General features: G+C 36.1%; 1 protein-coding gene across 2 annotated transcripts in view; it reads left to right on the top strand.

Moving 5' to 3' along the window:
* STK38L (serine/threonine kinase 38 like) overlaps positions 1 to 15,838 on the top strand; it is a 73,124-nt gene extending 57,286 nt beyond the window's left edge. For both annotated transcript variants that reach the window (XM_080661460.1, XM_080661461.1), the window contains 11 exons: positions 500 to 622; positions 835 to 918; positions 3,792 to 3,915; positions 5,675 to 5,829; positions 6,140 to 6,242; positions 6,428 to 6,489; positions 8,202 to 8,319; positions 9,632 to 9,755; positions 10,714 to 10,809; positions 11,973 to 12,064; positions 12,170 to 15,838. In XM_080661460.1, coding sequence (XP_080517586.1) covers positions 500 to 622; positions 835 to 918; positions 3,792 to 3,915; positions 5,675 to 5,829; positions 6,140 to 6,242; positions 6,428 to 6,489; positions 8,202 to 8,319; positions 9,632 to 9,755; positions 10,714 to 10,809; positions 11,973 to 12,064; positions 12,170 to 12,297 — 1,209 coding nt within the window. In that variant the 3' untranslated portion in view covers positions 12,298 to 15,838. The remainder of the gene's footprint in view (positions 1 to 499; positions 623 to 834; positions 919 to 3,791; positions 3,916 to 5,674; positions 5,830 to 6,139; positions 6,243 to 6,427; positions 6,490 to 8,201; positions 8,320 to 9,631; positions 9,756 to 10,713; positions 10,810 to 11,972; positions 12,065 to 12,169) is intronic.
* The last annotated feature ends 295 nt before the right edge of the window (positions 15,839 to 16,133 follow it).

The raw sequence follows: 16,133 nt of genomic DNA, 5'->3' as shown, positions 1-16,133 counted from the left end.
AGCATCTGCCCCCTGGTGGTCAGTGCGCGTCATAGTGACCGGTCTGTTGGTCAACCGGTTGAACAGTCGATGGATCGCTTAGGCTTTTATATATATAGATACTTCACCTCACTTGTTTTGTTGTTGTTAATCCTCACCCAAGGACATTTTTTCTATTGAGTTATTTTGTTTGTTTGTTTGTTTTTAGAGAAAGAGTGGAAGGGAGGAGTGGCAGGGAGAGAGAGAAACATCAATATGAGAGAGACATATCTATTGGTTGCCTCCCGCACGCTCCCTGATTGGGGCCTGGGATCGAACCTGCAACCCAGATATGTGCCCGTGATTGTAATCGAACATGAGACCCTTTGATGTGCAGGCCAACACTCTAACCACTTAGCCACACTGGCCAGGGTTTCACCCCCATATTTATATATCTTGTCTTTTAATACTGTAGGTTTCCTTTGAAACAATCTGATTTTAAAGTCTTCTTTTAAACTGTCTTTTTTTTTTTTTTTAATAGAAAAAGTTACGCCGATCACAGCATGCTCGCAAGGAAACAGAGTTTTTACGGCTCAAGAGGACCAGACTTGGCTTGGATGACTTTGAGTCTCTGAAAGTTATAGGAAGAGGAGCATTTGGAGAGGTGTGGTTCTTTTTAAAAGTCACTGTTACTGAATATATATCTTTTAGATTTAAAATAGATATGTATTAAAATAATTTAATTTGAATAGAATTCCTAAAATACCATGAATGGCAAATTGCAATACTGTTTTCTTTAAAGGAACCTACCATTTATCCTAAATAAATAGTAGTGACTGTTCAACATCTACATTGTGGTCAATTTTCACATTCTAGGTGCGGCTGGTCCAGAAGAAAGATACAGGCCATATCTATGCAATGAAGATATTGAGAAAAGCTGACATGCTTGAAAAAGAGCAGGTATGTTCTTTAATACATGCAACCAAAGAAACATCTGCTGGCTGATGTTGGAATTTTTAAAAAGAAATCTATGTATCTTACTATATAATCTAGTAATTTTTGATAGCCTGTGCCATTGCTTCTCAATTCTTATAGTTAAAATTTCTTCTGAATTTATAATCTAAATATGTATTAGTCTGTTCAGGCTGCCATTACAAAATACCACAGACTTGGTGACTTAAACAACAGAAATTTATTTTCTTAGAGTTCTGGAGGGTCAAAGTCTAAAATCAAGGTTCTGGCAGGCTTTGGTTTCTGGTAAGGGCTCTCTTCCATGCTTGCAGGCAGCTGCCATCCCTTTAAGGCCCCACATAGCCTTTCCTCGGTGTGTGCACACAGAGTGTGAGCTATCTGGTGTCTCTTCTTATACGGATACCAATCCCCTCCCACCCCGCCCCCCCTACTCCCAATGACTTCACTTAACCTTAATTACCGCCTTAGAGGCCCTTTCTTAAAATCCAGTTATCCTAGACCAGTGGTCGGCAAACTCATTAGTCAACAGAGCCAAATATTAACAGTACAACGATTGAAATTTCTTTCAAGAGCCAAATTTTTTAAACTTAAACTTCTTCTAACGCCACTTCTTCAAAATAGACTCGTCCAGGCCGTGGTATTTTGTGGAAGAGCCACACTCAAGGGGCCAAAGAGCCGCATGTGGCTCGCAAGCTACAGTTTGCCAACCACTGTCCTAGACCTAGGAGGTTGGGAATTATCATGGGAATTTGAGGAAAAACATCCAGTCGATAACAAAGTACCCTCTTTTCTGACTTCAGTGAAAATAAAGGATAGTTCTCAGTACCCTTAATCCCTGTCACATATCACAAAAGCAAGAACAGTCTCCTGAGAATTTGCTATTTTATGTATTTACAAAATCTGTAACCACTTCTGTGACTTAACGCAGTTTCAGTGGTAGCCATAAATCTGAAAACATTACTAGTATTATTTTATGTATTCACCTGTGTTTCCAGTCTGGGTAGACACTCAAATGCTACATATGCTAGTGAAGGCCTCTACAGTGGAGTAGAAGGGGAGATGGCACCTCTCTGTACCTAATGCTTTACTGCAGTCTTCCAGTGCCCACCTGAAGCTTACTTTGTTATTATAGCAATATAATATTAATTTTTCTTTAAATATGGCCCACTTGAATTTTTACTGCATTCTTCCACTTTATTTCTATTTCATTCATCCAACAAGTATTCACATGTTCTAGGTTCTGGGAATACAGTGGTTAACAGGACACACCTGATCCTTGTTCTTTTATAGTAGTGGGGAAAATAGGCAGACCGCTATTCCAAACAGTCATGATTGATAAGTCCTATGAAGAAATTAGTTTTTTGTTTTTTGGTTTTTTTTTTTAATATATTTTATTGATTTTTTTACAGAGAGGAAGGGAGAGGGATAGAGAGTTAGAAACATCGATGAGAGAGAAACATCGATCAGCTGCCTCCTGCACGCCCCCTACTGGGGGTGTGCCCGCAACCAAGGTACATGCCCTTGACCGGAATCGAACCTGGGACCCTTGAGTCCGCAGGCCGACGCTCTATCCACTGAGCCAAACCGGTCAGGACAAGAAATTAGTTTTATTTTTTATAAATATATCTTTATTGATTTCAGAGAAGAAGGGAGGAGAGATAGAAACATCAATGGTGAGAGAAAATCACTGATAGGCTGCCTCCTGCACGCCCCATACTGGGGATTGAGCCCACAACCCAGGCATGTGCCCTGACCAGATATTGAACTGTTACCTCCTGGTTCATAGGTCGATGCTCAACCACTGAGCCACACTGGCCAGGCAAGGCTTTTTCTTTACCATTTTAGAATGCTTTGTAAAAGACAATAGGTAAGAATTTTGAAACAGATCCATAGAGATTATAAAGTACTCTAATGCCAAAAAAAAAATTTCTTAATTTTCAATTTTTATTATTGTGCTTTGATCTCAGAGCAGTTAGCATACTAGAGATAATACAGTAATCTGAAATATGATATTTTAAGCAGGTCATATTTTATTATCATAAAAAGGTTTATAAAATATATGTTCTCTTGTGCTTTGGGCCAGGATTCATAGTGATGCACAATGAAAATAGCAAAAGCATAAAATCAAATCTTATTGGTAGTCTTTCAAGAAAGAATGCAAAAACATCTGAAAATTGATTATATGAACTCCACAAATTACTCAGTTTATAAAATATTCCAGCTTATAAAATGGATCCCTAGTAATTGTGTATCTGACAAAAATCAGTAGCAAAACCCCACAAAATTACATTAATTTGCTATAGATTATGTTTATAGATGTTATAGAGGTTGTATGTTACAACAAAAGAATATAAAGTTATTATAAACGTTTCTGCTTCTTAGAAAAAGCAAGCCAAATGGTTAAAGACCAAGTCAAGTCCTTTGACTACTAACAGTTAAAAAGTAGTTTGCTAAGGACCCTGACTTAGTCAAACCGATTTATAGAGCATCGCTTACTTCTTTTAACATTTAAAAGTCAGACTAGGGCCCTAAATTTTTAAGACAAAGCCAGGATCTTTGCCTAGGTGGAGAATCTGGTCAGAAAGGTTTGAGACTAGTCATTTTTCTACCTTAAAGGCCTCAGCTCCCCCAATATACCTGTGGATCCCACCTTTTTAGGCCTAAAGATAAAAGCTAAAATAAACTATTTCCTGAGGTTCTCTGTATTTAATGAGAATATGAACATGCATATATGTTTTAAATTTTTTCTAAAACTCCAGCTTTCCTTCATGACTTCTTAGGAACTGGATGGATAATTGTAAGAGGTAAGCTTGAAAATGTGTAATATGTTACAATTATTTTTTCAAAATACATTCATCTAGGTGGCTCATATTCGAGCAGAAAGAGATATTTTGGTAGAAGCAGATGGTGCCTGGGTGGTGAAGATGTTTTACAGTTTTCAAGATAAGAGGAACCTTTATCTAATCATGGAATTTCTCCCTGGAGGTAAAAGCAAATGTAACAGCAATGACAGGCTGAACACAAGCAAATCACTATATGTAATTACAATTTTATTGATTAGGTTTACTTTGGTATTCCTAGCTCTGAGGTTTATATAGTCAGTCATGGTTTTCCAATAGTTCCTCCCAGAATAATGTTAATATTGACAAATCAGATTATTTTGAAGAAAGGAAAACAAATCACTAAAGAAAAACAACCCAATGGTCAAATGATAGCGCACTGAAGAACTCTGGCTAGTCTGTAAAAATATAGGAAAATGTTCAACTTCACCTGTATTCAGGGGAATGCAAATTAAAACAAGAATGAGATACCATTTCACACTCATCTGATTAGTAAAAACATTAAGTCAAATGAGGCTGCGGGGAAACTGGCCTTTCATATATGTAAATTAAGCTGTAATCCTAATGGGAGAACAATTCATACATAGCAATAAAGTGGAAAATGCAGTTGTCCTACAATCCCACATTTCTACAACCAACTGTATTCCCTAGAGATCCTCCCTGACGCCCATGTACAAGAGACCTGTAAAAGGATGCTCATTGCAGCATTGTCATAACAGTGAAAACCTGAATGCAAGATAAATGTCCATCCATAGAAGGATGGACAAATAAAATGTGGCATAATTATGAGATGAAATATTTTATAGTAGTTAAAAGTCAGGAGCTATATCTGTTTCAACAGTAATATCTCAGAAACAGTGGCGTAATAAAGCAAGCTGTGTAATTATATGTACAACTGATACTATTTGTATAATTGTTAAAAAACATGCAAAAGACTATAAATCTATAGATTAATATATAAGTACATGAAAACATTTTAAAAATAAGCTGGAAGGATACACATCAAACTAAATGCACGGTAATGGTTACTCAGCAAAATGGGAAAGAGGAATAGAATGGGAATGGAGGACAAAGAATACTTCTACTTTATTACTATTATGTTTTTAATCTGAAGCATCATGAAAATATATTTTGTCAATTTTGAATGGTAAGTTCACCAGTGTTTGTTCTTTGCCTCCCTTTAAAGAAAAAAATCTCTTCAAAATAAAAGAATGTCTGGCCCTAGCTGGTTTGGCTCAGTGGATAGAGCATCGGCCTGAGGACCAAAGGGTCCTGGGTTCGATTCTGTTCAAGGGCCTGTACCTTGGTTGCAGGCTCCTCCCCGGCCCGGGCCCTGGTTGGGGCACGTGCAGGAGGCAACCAATCGATGTGTTTCTCTCACATCGATGTTTCTCTCTGTTTTTCCCCCTCTCTCCCACTCTCCTTAAAAATCAATGGAAAAATATCCTCAGGTGAGGATTAACAAACAAACAAACAAAGAATGTCTGGAGGTAAGTCTTTTAGTGGAATGATGTCCTATTTTTGCTAGCCCAAAGAGCTCTGAGTGTTTTTGAAACTTGACTTTGAAAGAATATATCCCATTTCCAGGTGTGCTTATTGATTCATTTTCCAGTTTGGTATGTTTTTCTCAGCAACTTATTCTGGATGTTGAGTGGTGGATATTACTTCATTATTAGCTCTGCTTTGATTTGATTTCATGTACTTTCTATCTTAAACCCATTAAATGTCATAAAACTTTTGCCTATTCAATGACACTTTTTTTATTTGGCCCTAGAGATGGTTGGAGGTATACTGGGTGGATCATAAAATTCAAAAATCAGGCATACATTGTGTAGATACAAAGAAAGCATTTACAAGGTATTTCCCTTTTGAGGCATTTCAATACATGATACTTTCCTTTAAAGGGGACATGATGACATTGCTAATGAAGAAAGATACCTTGACAGAAGAGGAAACACAGTTCTATATTTCAGAGACTGTTCTAGCAATAGATGCGATCCACCAGTTGGGTTTTATCCATCGGGATATTAAGCCAGACAACCTTTTGTTAGATGCAAAGGTATGTGAATAAATTGGTGAATTATTATGTTGCTGGTTATTTTATGGAGTAATAGAGCTAATTTTGTGATTGGAAATGGACAACTGCAATTTATATTATTGCTTACCTACATTATTTTATAGAATGATGCAATCATTATCATCAAACATACTATTACATTTCATTTGTATGGAGTCTAAGCTAAGAACTTTTATAATAAGTTTATAATAAACTTATTATAATAAAAAGTTTATAATAAAGCTTTTGTTTCAAAGTTAATATAATCCACTGATTTTACTAGTTTGTTTTTTTTGTGTGTTTTTTTTTTTAGGGTCATGTAAAATTATCTGATTTTGGCTTATGCACAGGATTAAAGAAAGCTCACAGGACTGAATTCTACAGAAACCTTACACACAACCCACCAAGTGACTTCTGTAAGTTTGATGTGTTTTCGGTTAAAGTGGTACAGCTGATTTAATTCAGTACTGTTGAGAACTAACGGGTCTCTCTCTTCCTCTCCTTACTCCTTAAACCAGTGCATTTCAAATGTGTATGTGTGTGTATTTGTTTTGGGGTGAGAGTTTTTCTCACGATAACAATTCTATCTTGTTGAAAATAGCATTTCAAAACATGAACTCAAAGAGGAAAGCAGAAACATGGAAGAAGAATAGGAGACAACTGGTGAGTTAGCCATGTTTTTAAGAACAGTTTGATGTCCTGGTTCTAAAATCTCCTTTGATTTTTTTGCTTGATTATTTTGTATCTTTCACAATGATTGGCACTTACTTTATAGCAATGATAAAGCTTGTTCCAGGATCACACAATTTTCTTAGTTTCTCTGTAGTGTTCCCTTGCCTGTAAAGTGAACAGCTGATTTTTACTTTATGATTTAACTTTAGAGTAGTTTATAAAGCATATCTATAATTAAATAATTTTCTGTTTACTAGTGATTAGCAGTTTATATAAAACTCACTGTAGTAAGTGTAATTTAGTGACTGCCTGATGATTTCCATTTTTTCATACCTGTCCCGATAAAACAAATATCAATCAGCACGTGTAAGATGGTTGTGTATTTCTAAGAACTTTTTTAATGACAAAATAAACAGGAAGCTTAGGGTGTTAACAGTCTTACAATGAATAAAATTAGAAAGCAGACTTTACCACAGATAAATTACTCCTTTAATGTACAATAAAATAACACTATTTTTAAATACATTTTTTTATTGATTTTAGAGAGAAAAAGGGAGAGGCAGAAAGAGATAGAAACATCAATGATGAGACTGAAAGATAATAGTCTGATACCCTCTCAAATCAAATAAAATGACCTTGGCATTATTGAGCTCATTCTCTTATTAACCCAAGTAATTGCAAGCTTCCTGAGCTTGTAAAACATTTCAGTGTTTTTAAAAAATGTTTAATAAATTTATTGAGCTAAGCATTAACAAGAAAAACTTCTACTTTTAAGTGAAGATTTTAGATCAGATTTTACAATGGAGAAAAGATTTGCAGTATTTCCTACTTTAAAAGGGAAAAATGAACATTGCTTAAAAATATGGTGAGGATTCTATAATCCCCTATTTACAGAATATTTACAGAAGATTACTTATGTGCATGTTTTACTATTCTTCTGGCCATCATCATAACTTGTATAGTGTTTCCCAAGGGAGAAGTAGAGGGGACTCTATGTATTCTGGACAGGAAATCCTTCTGAACCTGTATCCCCTGCCCACTAAATGCCAATCATATCCTCCCCCAGTTCACTGAGATGACAAAATCTGCTGTCACACATTTTCAAATGGTCCCTAGAGTACTACCTTTAGTTGAGAACTACCTCTTTAAATATATTTTTGGTAAGACTTTATATGAATTAAGAATGAAAAACTGCATTGCTTCCTAATGGATGAGCAGTGGCCTGGAATTAGGTTTATAATGAAAATACCTGATGATTATATATATTGTAGGCTGTAGTAGTTTACAAAGCACATTCCTTCCCTTATTTCCATCCTCATATCAATGATGCAGGCAGGTATTATTACTTCAGTTTTATGTAAGCAGAGGCTGAGGCTCAGAGAGGGTGATGAACCTGCCTAAGACACATTACTTGTGAGTGGGAGAGCCAGGCCTACTGGCTCAACCTTTTTTTTCTTTTTGAAATGGATTTAGGGCTAAATATATAAATAACTCAATTGCACTTCTTATGGGACAGAAATCATGTCCTAAATAACATATTATTTGACTCAGTACCTATCACTTAAGCCTTATACATGATAAACATGCAAAACAAGTATTAAAAAATAACTTCTGTATACATTGCTTTTTACAGTAGTGAACCATATTCCTATGTTTCAAGAAATATATTAAGAATGTTGGTATGACAAGCTGTTCCTTTGCAGGCATATTCCACAGTTGGGACGCCAGATTACATTGCACCAGAGGTGTTCATGCAGACTGGTTACAACAAATTGTGTGACTGGTGGTCTTTGGGAGTGATTATGTATGAAATGCTAATAGGTATGTTTTATCATTTATTTATGTACATACCATATAAATTTCCTTGAGTTGACTGATTGAACATATGCAGATACCATGGGCTAACATATCAAAACTCTTAAACCAATTTCTGACACCTGCCCCCCAATGTTAAATACACAGTGATAGATAGCAATGAGCTCTCTAGGGATCTGGTTTCAGGAAGCAGGTATTTAATCGAATTTCCATGTTTCAAAATTGTATCTGCATGGCCTTTCAGGAAAAAGAGGGAGAAGAATGCTTTAAGTCCTTTATTTTATTGACTTCATTAGGAATCCTATATAATAAAGAGGTAATATGCAAATTGACCCTCACACCCTCGCACAAGATGGCTGCCCCCATGTGGTCAAAAATGGCCATCACAAGATGGCCTGCAGGGGAGGGTGGGCAGTTGGGGGGGACCAGGCCTGCAGGGGAGGGCAGTTGGGGGCAACCAGGCTGGCAGGGGAGGGCAGTTAGAGGCAACCAGGCTGGCAGGGGAGGGCACTTGGGGGTGACTGGGCTGGCAGGGGAGGGCAGTTGGGGGCAATTGGGCCAGCAGGGGAGGGCAGTTGGGGGCAATCAGGCTGGCAGGGGGGCAGTTAGGCCTTGATCAGGCTGGCAGGGGAGTGGTTAGGGGGTGATCAGGTTGGCAGGTAGGCGAGCAGTTGGGAACCAGCAGTCCCAGATTGTGAGAGAGATGTCCCAGATTCGAGAGGGTGCAGGCTGGGTTGAGGGACACCCCTCCCTCCAGTGCATGAATTCTGTGCACTGGGCCTCTAGTTTAATTATAAAGTGATGACTGGTGGCATTTTTTTATTGTTAAGTAGAGCACTCAGAGCTACTTTGTTTCTTGTGACACTTATGTAATAGGTTTAGCATATCTATATAAGTGACCATTAAGGCAAAACGACCAGAATGACTGGTCGCTATGATGCGCACTGACCATCAGGGGGCAGACACTCAACGCAGGAGCTGCCCCCTGGTGGTCAGTGCGCTCTGGGAGTGCCGCTCAGCCAGAAACCGGGCTCACAGCTGGCGAGCACAGCAGCAGTGGCGGGAGCCTCTCCCGCCTCTGTAGCAGCGAGCTGAACAGTAAGGAGGAGCAAGCAGGCAGGCAGTAAGGAGTGAGGGGTTCCGGACTGTGTGGGGAGCAGGCCTAAGCTGGCAGGTGGACATTCCCCAAGAGGTCCCAGACTGCGAGAGGGCACAGGCCAGGCTGAGGGACCCCCCTCCCCTCCAGTGCATGAATTTTGTGTACCAGGCCTCTAGTTTGAGCACAAGAGCTGATAAAACTTTTTTCTCTGATACATAGGATATCCACCTTTCTGCTCTGAAACACCTCAAGAAACATATAGAAAAGTGATGAACTGGAAAGAAACTCTGATATTTCCTCCAGAGGTGCCCATATCTGAGAAAGCCAAGGATTTAATTCTTAGGTTAGTGGTTAAATCCCTAGAGGAGGTTGTCATACCTTAAAACTTCACAGGTACCCAAAAGACTCAATTGGCCATTTCACTTTTGTGGGAGGGAAAGGACTACCACTGATATATATAATCAAGGAGATCAATAAAGAAAAGGTGTTGTTTTTTTTGTTTTAAAGCAAACTCTAAAAAGGACGTATGCAGGAAAACAACAACAACTAAGAGTTAAGAAGATGGAAGAGGTCTTGTATTGTTTCAAACATCACTCCTGTTACAATGCAATGACCCTATCCCATTAAAGAGGAAGGGAAAAATAAATTGTTAGGAGCAGTTCCTATCACAAAAGTCTTTATATGAAATCTTATCTAAGCAAAGGATTCCATTCTCTTTCACAATTAAGATGAAGTGTTTTGATTCTGTTGTGAATGGCTGGAAGGAATATAAATTGGGACAATTTATGGGAACAGCCATTGGCAGCATATTATGAAAAGTCTTTATACTGTATATGACCTTTGACCCAGCAAATGTACCAGGAATTTTGCTTATGCAGATAATCAGATGTGTGTAAAGATTTAGGTATGATATGTTTACTGTGATACTGTTAGTAATGAAAAATTGAAAAAATCTAAATGTTCAATAGTGGTGGCTAAATAAATTATATTTGCATATACAAATTTTAGAAAATGAAGTTGTAGAAAAATCTTTAATGATTTTGGGAAATTTTCTCAATAAGTTAAGTGGAAAAAAAGTCCTAAAATAGTAACTATTGGATCAACATGTTTTTTAAATTACAGAAATGGCTTCAACCTGTTTATAGTAGTTATCTCTGAATGATTCAATTACAGATGACTTATATTTTCTCCCACATTTCCCACAATAAAGAGTTAACATCAATAAGCATAAAAGTGAAATGTTTGGAATAGAGTACTTTAGATGTAATTTGCATATGATAATTTCTCTGTTTACTTTCTAGATTTTGTATTGATTCTGAAAATAGAATTGGAAATAGTGGAGTAGAAGAAATAAAAGGTCATCCTTTTTTTGAAGGTGTAGACTGGGGGCACATCAGGTATGTTCATAGGCTTTGAATGGGAAAGGTCAGAGTAAAAAATGATTTGGTGATTAATTTGTCTCTGATTCTGCTAGATTAAATACAAGAAGTAACACTATTATAATGTTTTCCGGATTATATAAGTGAGTGAGACTGTAATGACTATAGCTAAATGGCTGGTTTTAACTGATGTATGTTGTAGGGGAAAAATCATATATTGTACACCTGTTTGGATTTTGTATCCAGTTATACGATGAACGGTTTTAGCACAACCAAGATGTACTTACATTTCACTCTATAACCTTTCATTTTTACCATATTTTGTCTCCTTTATTAATGTATAAGATACAGTCCCTTTTTAAAACATTGTGGGAGAAATTAAATAATGTGACCTATAAGAATTTGCTTATAGCCCTAACCAGTTTGGCTCAGTGGATAGAGCGTCGGCCTGCGGACTAAAAGGTCCCAGGTTCGATTCTGGTCAAGGGCATGTACCCTGGTTGCGGGCACATCCCCATTAGGGGATGTGCAGGAGGCAGCTGATCAATGTTTCTCTCTCATCGATGTTTCTCACTCTCTATCCCTCTCCCTTCCTCTCTGCAAGAAATCAATAAAATATATTTAAAAAAAAAAAGAACTTCTAATTCTACATCTACAGCTATGCTCATTCCAAGCCTTAATTTCTTAAAAGAAGAGAAAAAGAATTTGCTTATAGTTGTTAATTGTGAGCATTAGCTTTTACTCAGTTTATGGCCAAACTACCTTCAATAGTACTCCACATAGCAACAGTTTAGAAACAAATCTGATCATGACATTTTCTTCCTTCCCCTTGCACTTAGAATAAAATTAAGGATTTTTTACTGCATTTCAGGACTGTGGGGTATGGCTCTTACCTCATCACTACAGGTTGCATCTTGTGTGATGTTTCCCACTCTTCCTACCTCACCGCTCTGTCATTTGCTATTCATTCTGACTGAAATGCTCTCCTCCTCCCTGCTCTTGTTCCTGCCCCTGCCCCTGCCAACCCAGCTCCTTTTCACCTTTTAAGACAGCTTCTGTGTAACTTTCCTGGGCTTCTCTAATATCTGTAGAACAGCATGAAGAATTCTCAAGTAGAATTATTTTTTGGAAAATTAAGAGTTCAAGAAAATTTATCATGGTTACTCAATACCTTTTTGTAGGGAAAGGCCAGCAGCAATCCCTATAGGAATCAAAAGCATTGATGATACTTCAAATTTTGATGACTTTCCCGAATCTGACATTTTACAACCAGGTAAGACAATCGACAACACAACTAACACTATTAAAAATCTATGAAATGATGACATTTTCACTAATGAAATTCTTTTGATCTTGGTTAATCTTTCTATCTTTCTAGTGCCAAACACCACAGAACCAGACTACAAATCCAAAGACTGGGTTTTCCTCAATTATACATATAAAAGGTTTGAAGGGTTGACTCAGCGTGGCTCTATCCCCACCTACATGAAAGCTGGGAAATTATGAGTGAAGATCATACTCGCCCACAACCAAGAGAACTCAGGTAGCTGCATCATAGGCTTGCTCTGCGTAGGTAACAATACATGGAAATTCTCCCGAAGACGGTGGTGCTTATGACTACAGAGGAAATTCTACAGGATTAGGATTTCTGAGACTACTATAGGAATTGGTTGGCAGTGCCAGCTGGCATTTTTGGGTTTTTAAAAATATTTTATTATTTTTGTTAACTTTATTATACGAAGGTACTGGAATAAAAGAAACGTACATCCCTTTCTAACTGCACTGCCTACATGCGTATTAAGGTCCATTCTGCCTGTGTGTGCTGTGGCTTCATACTGTAACACCTTTAATCGATTCAGGAGAAACACATATCATTTAAAGCAACATAGGCTAACCTGTAGGTAACACTGCAGTATTGCTGTTTTACTGCAAATCTTATGGGTCTAGATAATCAAGCCATCTTGCATAGTTGATGTTAGAACACTTGCCATATTGGTTTGGGCATCTATAGAATACATATGAAGACATTTCTATAATGCTTTTAAGAAATTTTAAAAAGGAAATACACTGGTTATTTAAAAAATAGAATTTATCATCGTATTATGACACAAACTCCACAGTAGGGAGTGACAAGTTTATAACAAGGAGGAAGTTTAACACCTTCACTCAAGCACTCCACTAATATATTTACTTTGCATTCAGAAATACTGATGACCTTTATATATGTAGTCTGTGTACTCACAGGGGAGATGTACTATATTATATAAAATGTAAAGTTGCTTTTATTGTGACAAGAGGACTTCTTTTTTAACAAGAGGACATGACATTATTTTAATTTGATTATAGTGAGTTGAATATAAGAAATGACCAAGAAGGCTGCTTGTAGAACTAGTGTATTTTTATTAAACTATTTTTTTAAAGTCAAACTTCTGATCATGTAAATGGACTTGTAGAGTACAATGAGTTATTTACTTTGGTTTTCAGAAAGTTGTTACATATCATGGCTGGTTAACTTTTATTTTTTTTAATGAAAAAATTTCTTTTGGTAGTACTTGTATTATTGTGCCATTATTTTCTTATACTCCAGATGTACCAAAGATCCTGAACAGAGTGGATGTTCACAACTAAGTAGAATTTTACTTTCCTGTGTGAATGTTGTAGTCAGACATAACAGATCTTTGATAGAAATCAGCTTATTGAGGGGCAATATTGTTCATGTTTAGCTACATCACTGTGGATACTGTAAATGGAATTAAGGAGGTAATGCAGGCCAGAAGGGTTGTGATTAAAGGATAAGGGAGACAGTGTCAGCATCACATTCTTTGGGTATTTCCCTAAGAATTAAGTTATCTTTCTAGCTCATTTAGAATTAACATTTTAATTCTAAAACGACTCTGTGGTTTTGATTTCTTAAGTACTAAAGAATAAGTCTTTATTAAATAATGGCCTAATGTACCTCTTAACTGTTGATATAAATTTTTAAAGATATAACAATTATAACCATTACAAATGATATGTGATCAAAATCTAAAATGATGATTTATTTTTAGGAATATTCTTCTTAATTGGGAAGAACTGCATAGGATTATTATGCAAATCTACAAATGTTTTTATAAATATTGCTGCTAGGTAGTTCCACAATGTTTCAAAAGGCCATAATAGGGGTTCCCCCCCACCGCCCCCCCCCCAATTCTCTTCCCTCCTTCCTTCTTACCTTCCTTCCTTAAATTGTTTCATTCTAGTATTTGATACTTGTTATGGGTTCCTCTAATAGTTCATATCTATTTTCTTATTTGAGTCATGTGGCTGAGTAGGAGAGAGAACTATTAAAATTCTGGGGTTATCTCAGTTGTACTAACTCGGTTTTTCTTATTATAACCACCTTTAACTTCTGCTCACATTTATGAAATTTCCCTCACTCCCACTCACCCCCCTCCTTCCTTGTTAAAGGACCGTTTAGCTGGTGTAGTAGTGAATGGGCAGTATATGAGGAAATTGCAACATTCTCTAGTTCTAATATGGTAACTATTCTAGTACAGAAATATATCATTAATTCAAGTTGACAGAGAGTGAGATAAAGCAGCTGAATTGTCTAAGTTTACTTCTTAATTTACTAAAAATAGAGCATTTTAATTTCCTCCTTCTTCATTCTTGTTAACTGGCAGAACTTGGAAACAGTTGTGATTTCCTGGCGGTGAAAGGCAGTTCTGGGAGTTCACTTTGTTTAGTTTCTTATTTTTCCCTGGAGTCAACAGAGTGATTCACAATCTTTGGGGTTTCCTCCTCGTCAAAAGCATTTCTTAAGTGCCTATCTAAAAGCAATTAAAGACTGTGTCTGCCCTTTGGAAACAAGAATTTGATTCCTGATGCAGGTTAGCTAGATAATTTGTGAAGTATCTTTGAGACTGAATTTTCTCTATTGTACATTTCCCATATTTCAGGTGAACGATTTAATTTAAATGACAAAACCCTATCTACCCAACTGGGCATAATGATATTTTCTTTAAATTAGACTCTATTTTGAATTAAAGAGTTTTATTATAAACTGTGTGTTTTTGGTTTTTCTAAATATATAGAACGCTTGTATAATTCAGATTTATTGATTTCCTGACTTAATGTAGACCAACTTTTTTATTAAAAAACCCTTTGTATTAAAGCAAGTTATGTTATTTTTCTTTTATGCTTTTCTTACTAACATAGCTTTAAATCTTTAAATGTGTTGAAGCATAGTTAGTGCTATCTGAATATAAGGAATTTCTTATAAATCAACCTTTTCTGAATTAAATATATAGCTGATTTAATAAGCTATTAGTTGAATGGAAAATAACAAATGTGGAATATTCAAAACTTTCTTTGGTTGCTAAGGCTTAAAATTGTGTTTCATTTTTATCTATAAAAGCATACTTTTTCTGTTTTGTAAACACCTGTATATCTGTGTAAATTTGTAAATTTTAAAATATTTTAAGTACATTTATTTTTGGTGTTTCATTGTGGAAAACCCTTAGACAACCAATCAATCAGCATGTACTGGTAAGAGACACAGCTGTTCTTCTTTTGATGATCTACAAATGAATGAATTGAATTGAAATTTTAATCAGTAGAGAGGTCCCTGGCTACTAAACACATTTTCTCTTTGAATTGCTAAGATTCAGAACATTCAAAATAACTGTTTTGCTACAACTGTGATGATTTCCTCTTGTCTTTAAATTTTATTTTCTCTTTAGAAGTGCACTTATTTCTGAGAAATTTTAATGAGACAAACACTTAGAACAAATGTAAATATAAGACACTTGGGACTACTAGAGATATTTTAGATTTTTATGAAAAAAATGTGAGGGGATATTGCTACTTTAAAAAGAAATAAAGTAAAATAGATCTTAGTTATTTTTTAAAAAGCAATATAAATTATTCAGCAGTTGTCTAGAAAAATAATCATCAGGCCCTTGAGTTCTGTATTCATTCAGTTACTGAGTTTCAAAAAATGTTTTGGTGGCATGAGGCCTTTTTCAATGAAGGTAAGAAAAGAATAAAAACTATGTTTATAATACTTACGTTGATGAGGGTTTTTGTTGTTGTTGTTGTTTCATTTTTGAGTTTTGAGATAGGTGTTACCCAAAACTCAAGAAAGACTAATCTGTAAATGTAATCAATTTTTACACTTAAAGATCACATCAAGAACAAAATAAAATTTTGACGCTTCATTTGTGTTATGTTTAAATAATCAAGATAGTTGTACAGGTTTATATACAACGATCCCACTAGGCCAAAACCAATTAGCAAGTAGAATTGAAATTGAAAATATTTCAAAATTAAATTGAAAATGCCTCAAAATAGCATGGAAA

Source organism: Plecotus auritus (assembly GCF_963455305.1).
Source record: "Plecotus auritus genome assembly, chromosome: 3".
NCBI classification, from domain to species: domain Eukaryota; kingdom Metazoa; phylum Chordata; class Mammalia; order Chiroptera; family Vespertilionidae; genus Plecotus; species Plecotus auritus.
Note: the sequence above shows the minus strand (reverse complement) of the source record. Positions and strands in the feature narration are given on the sequence as shown.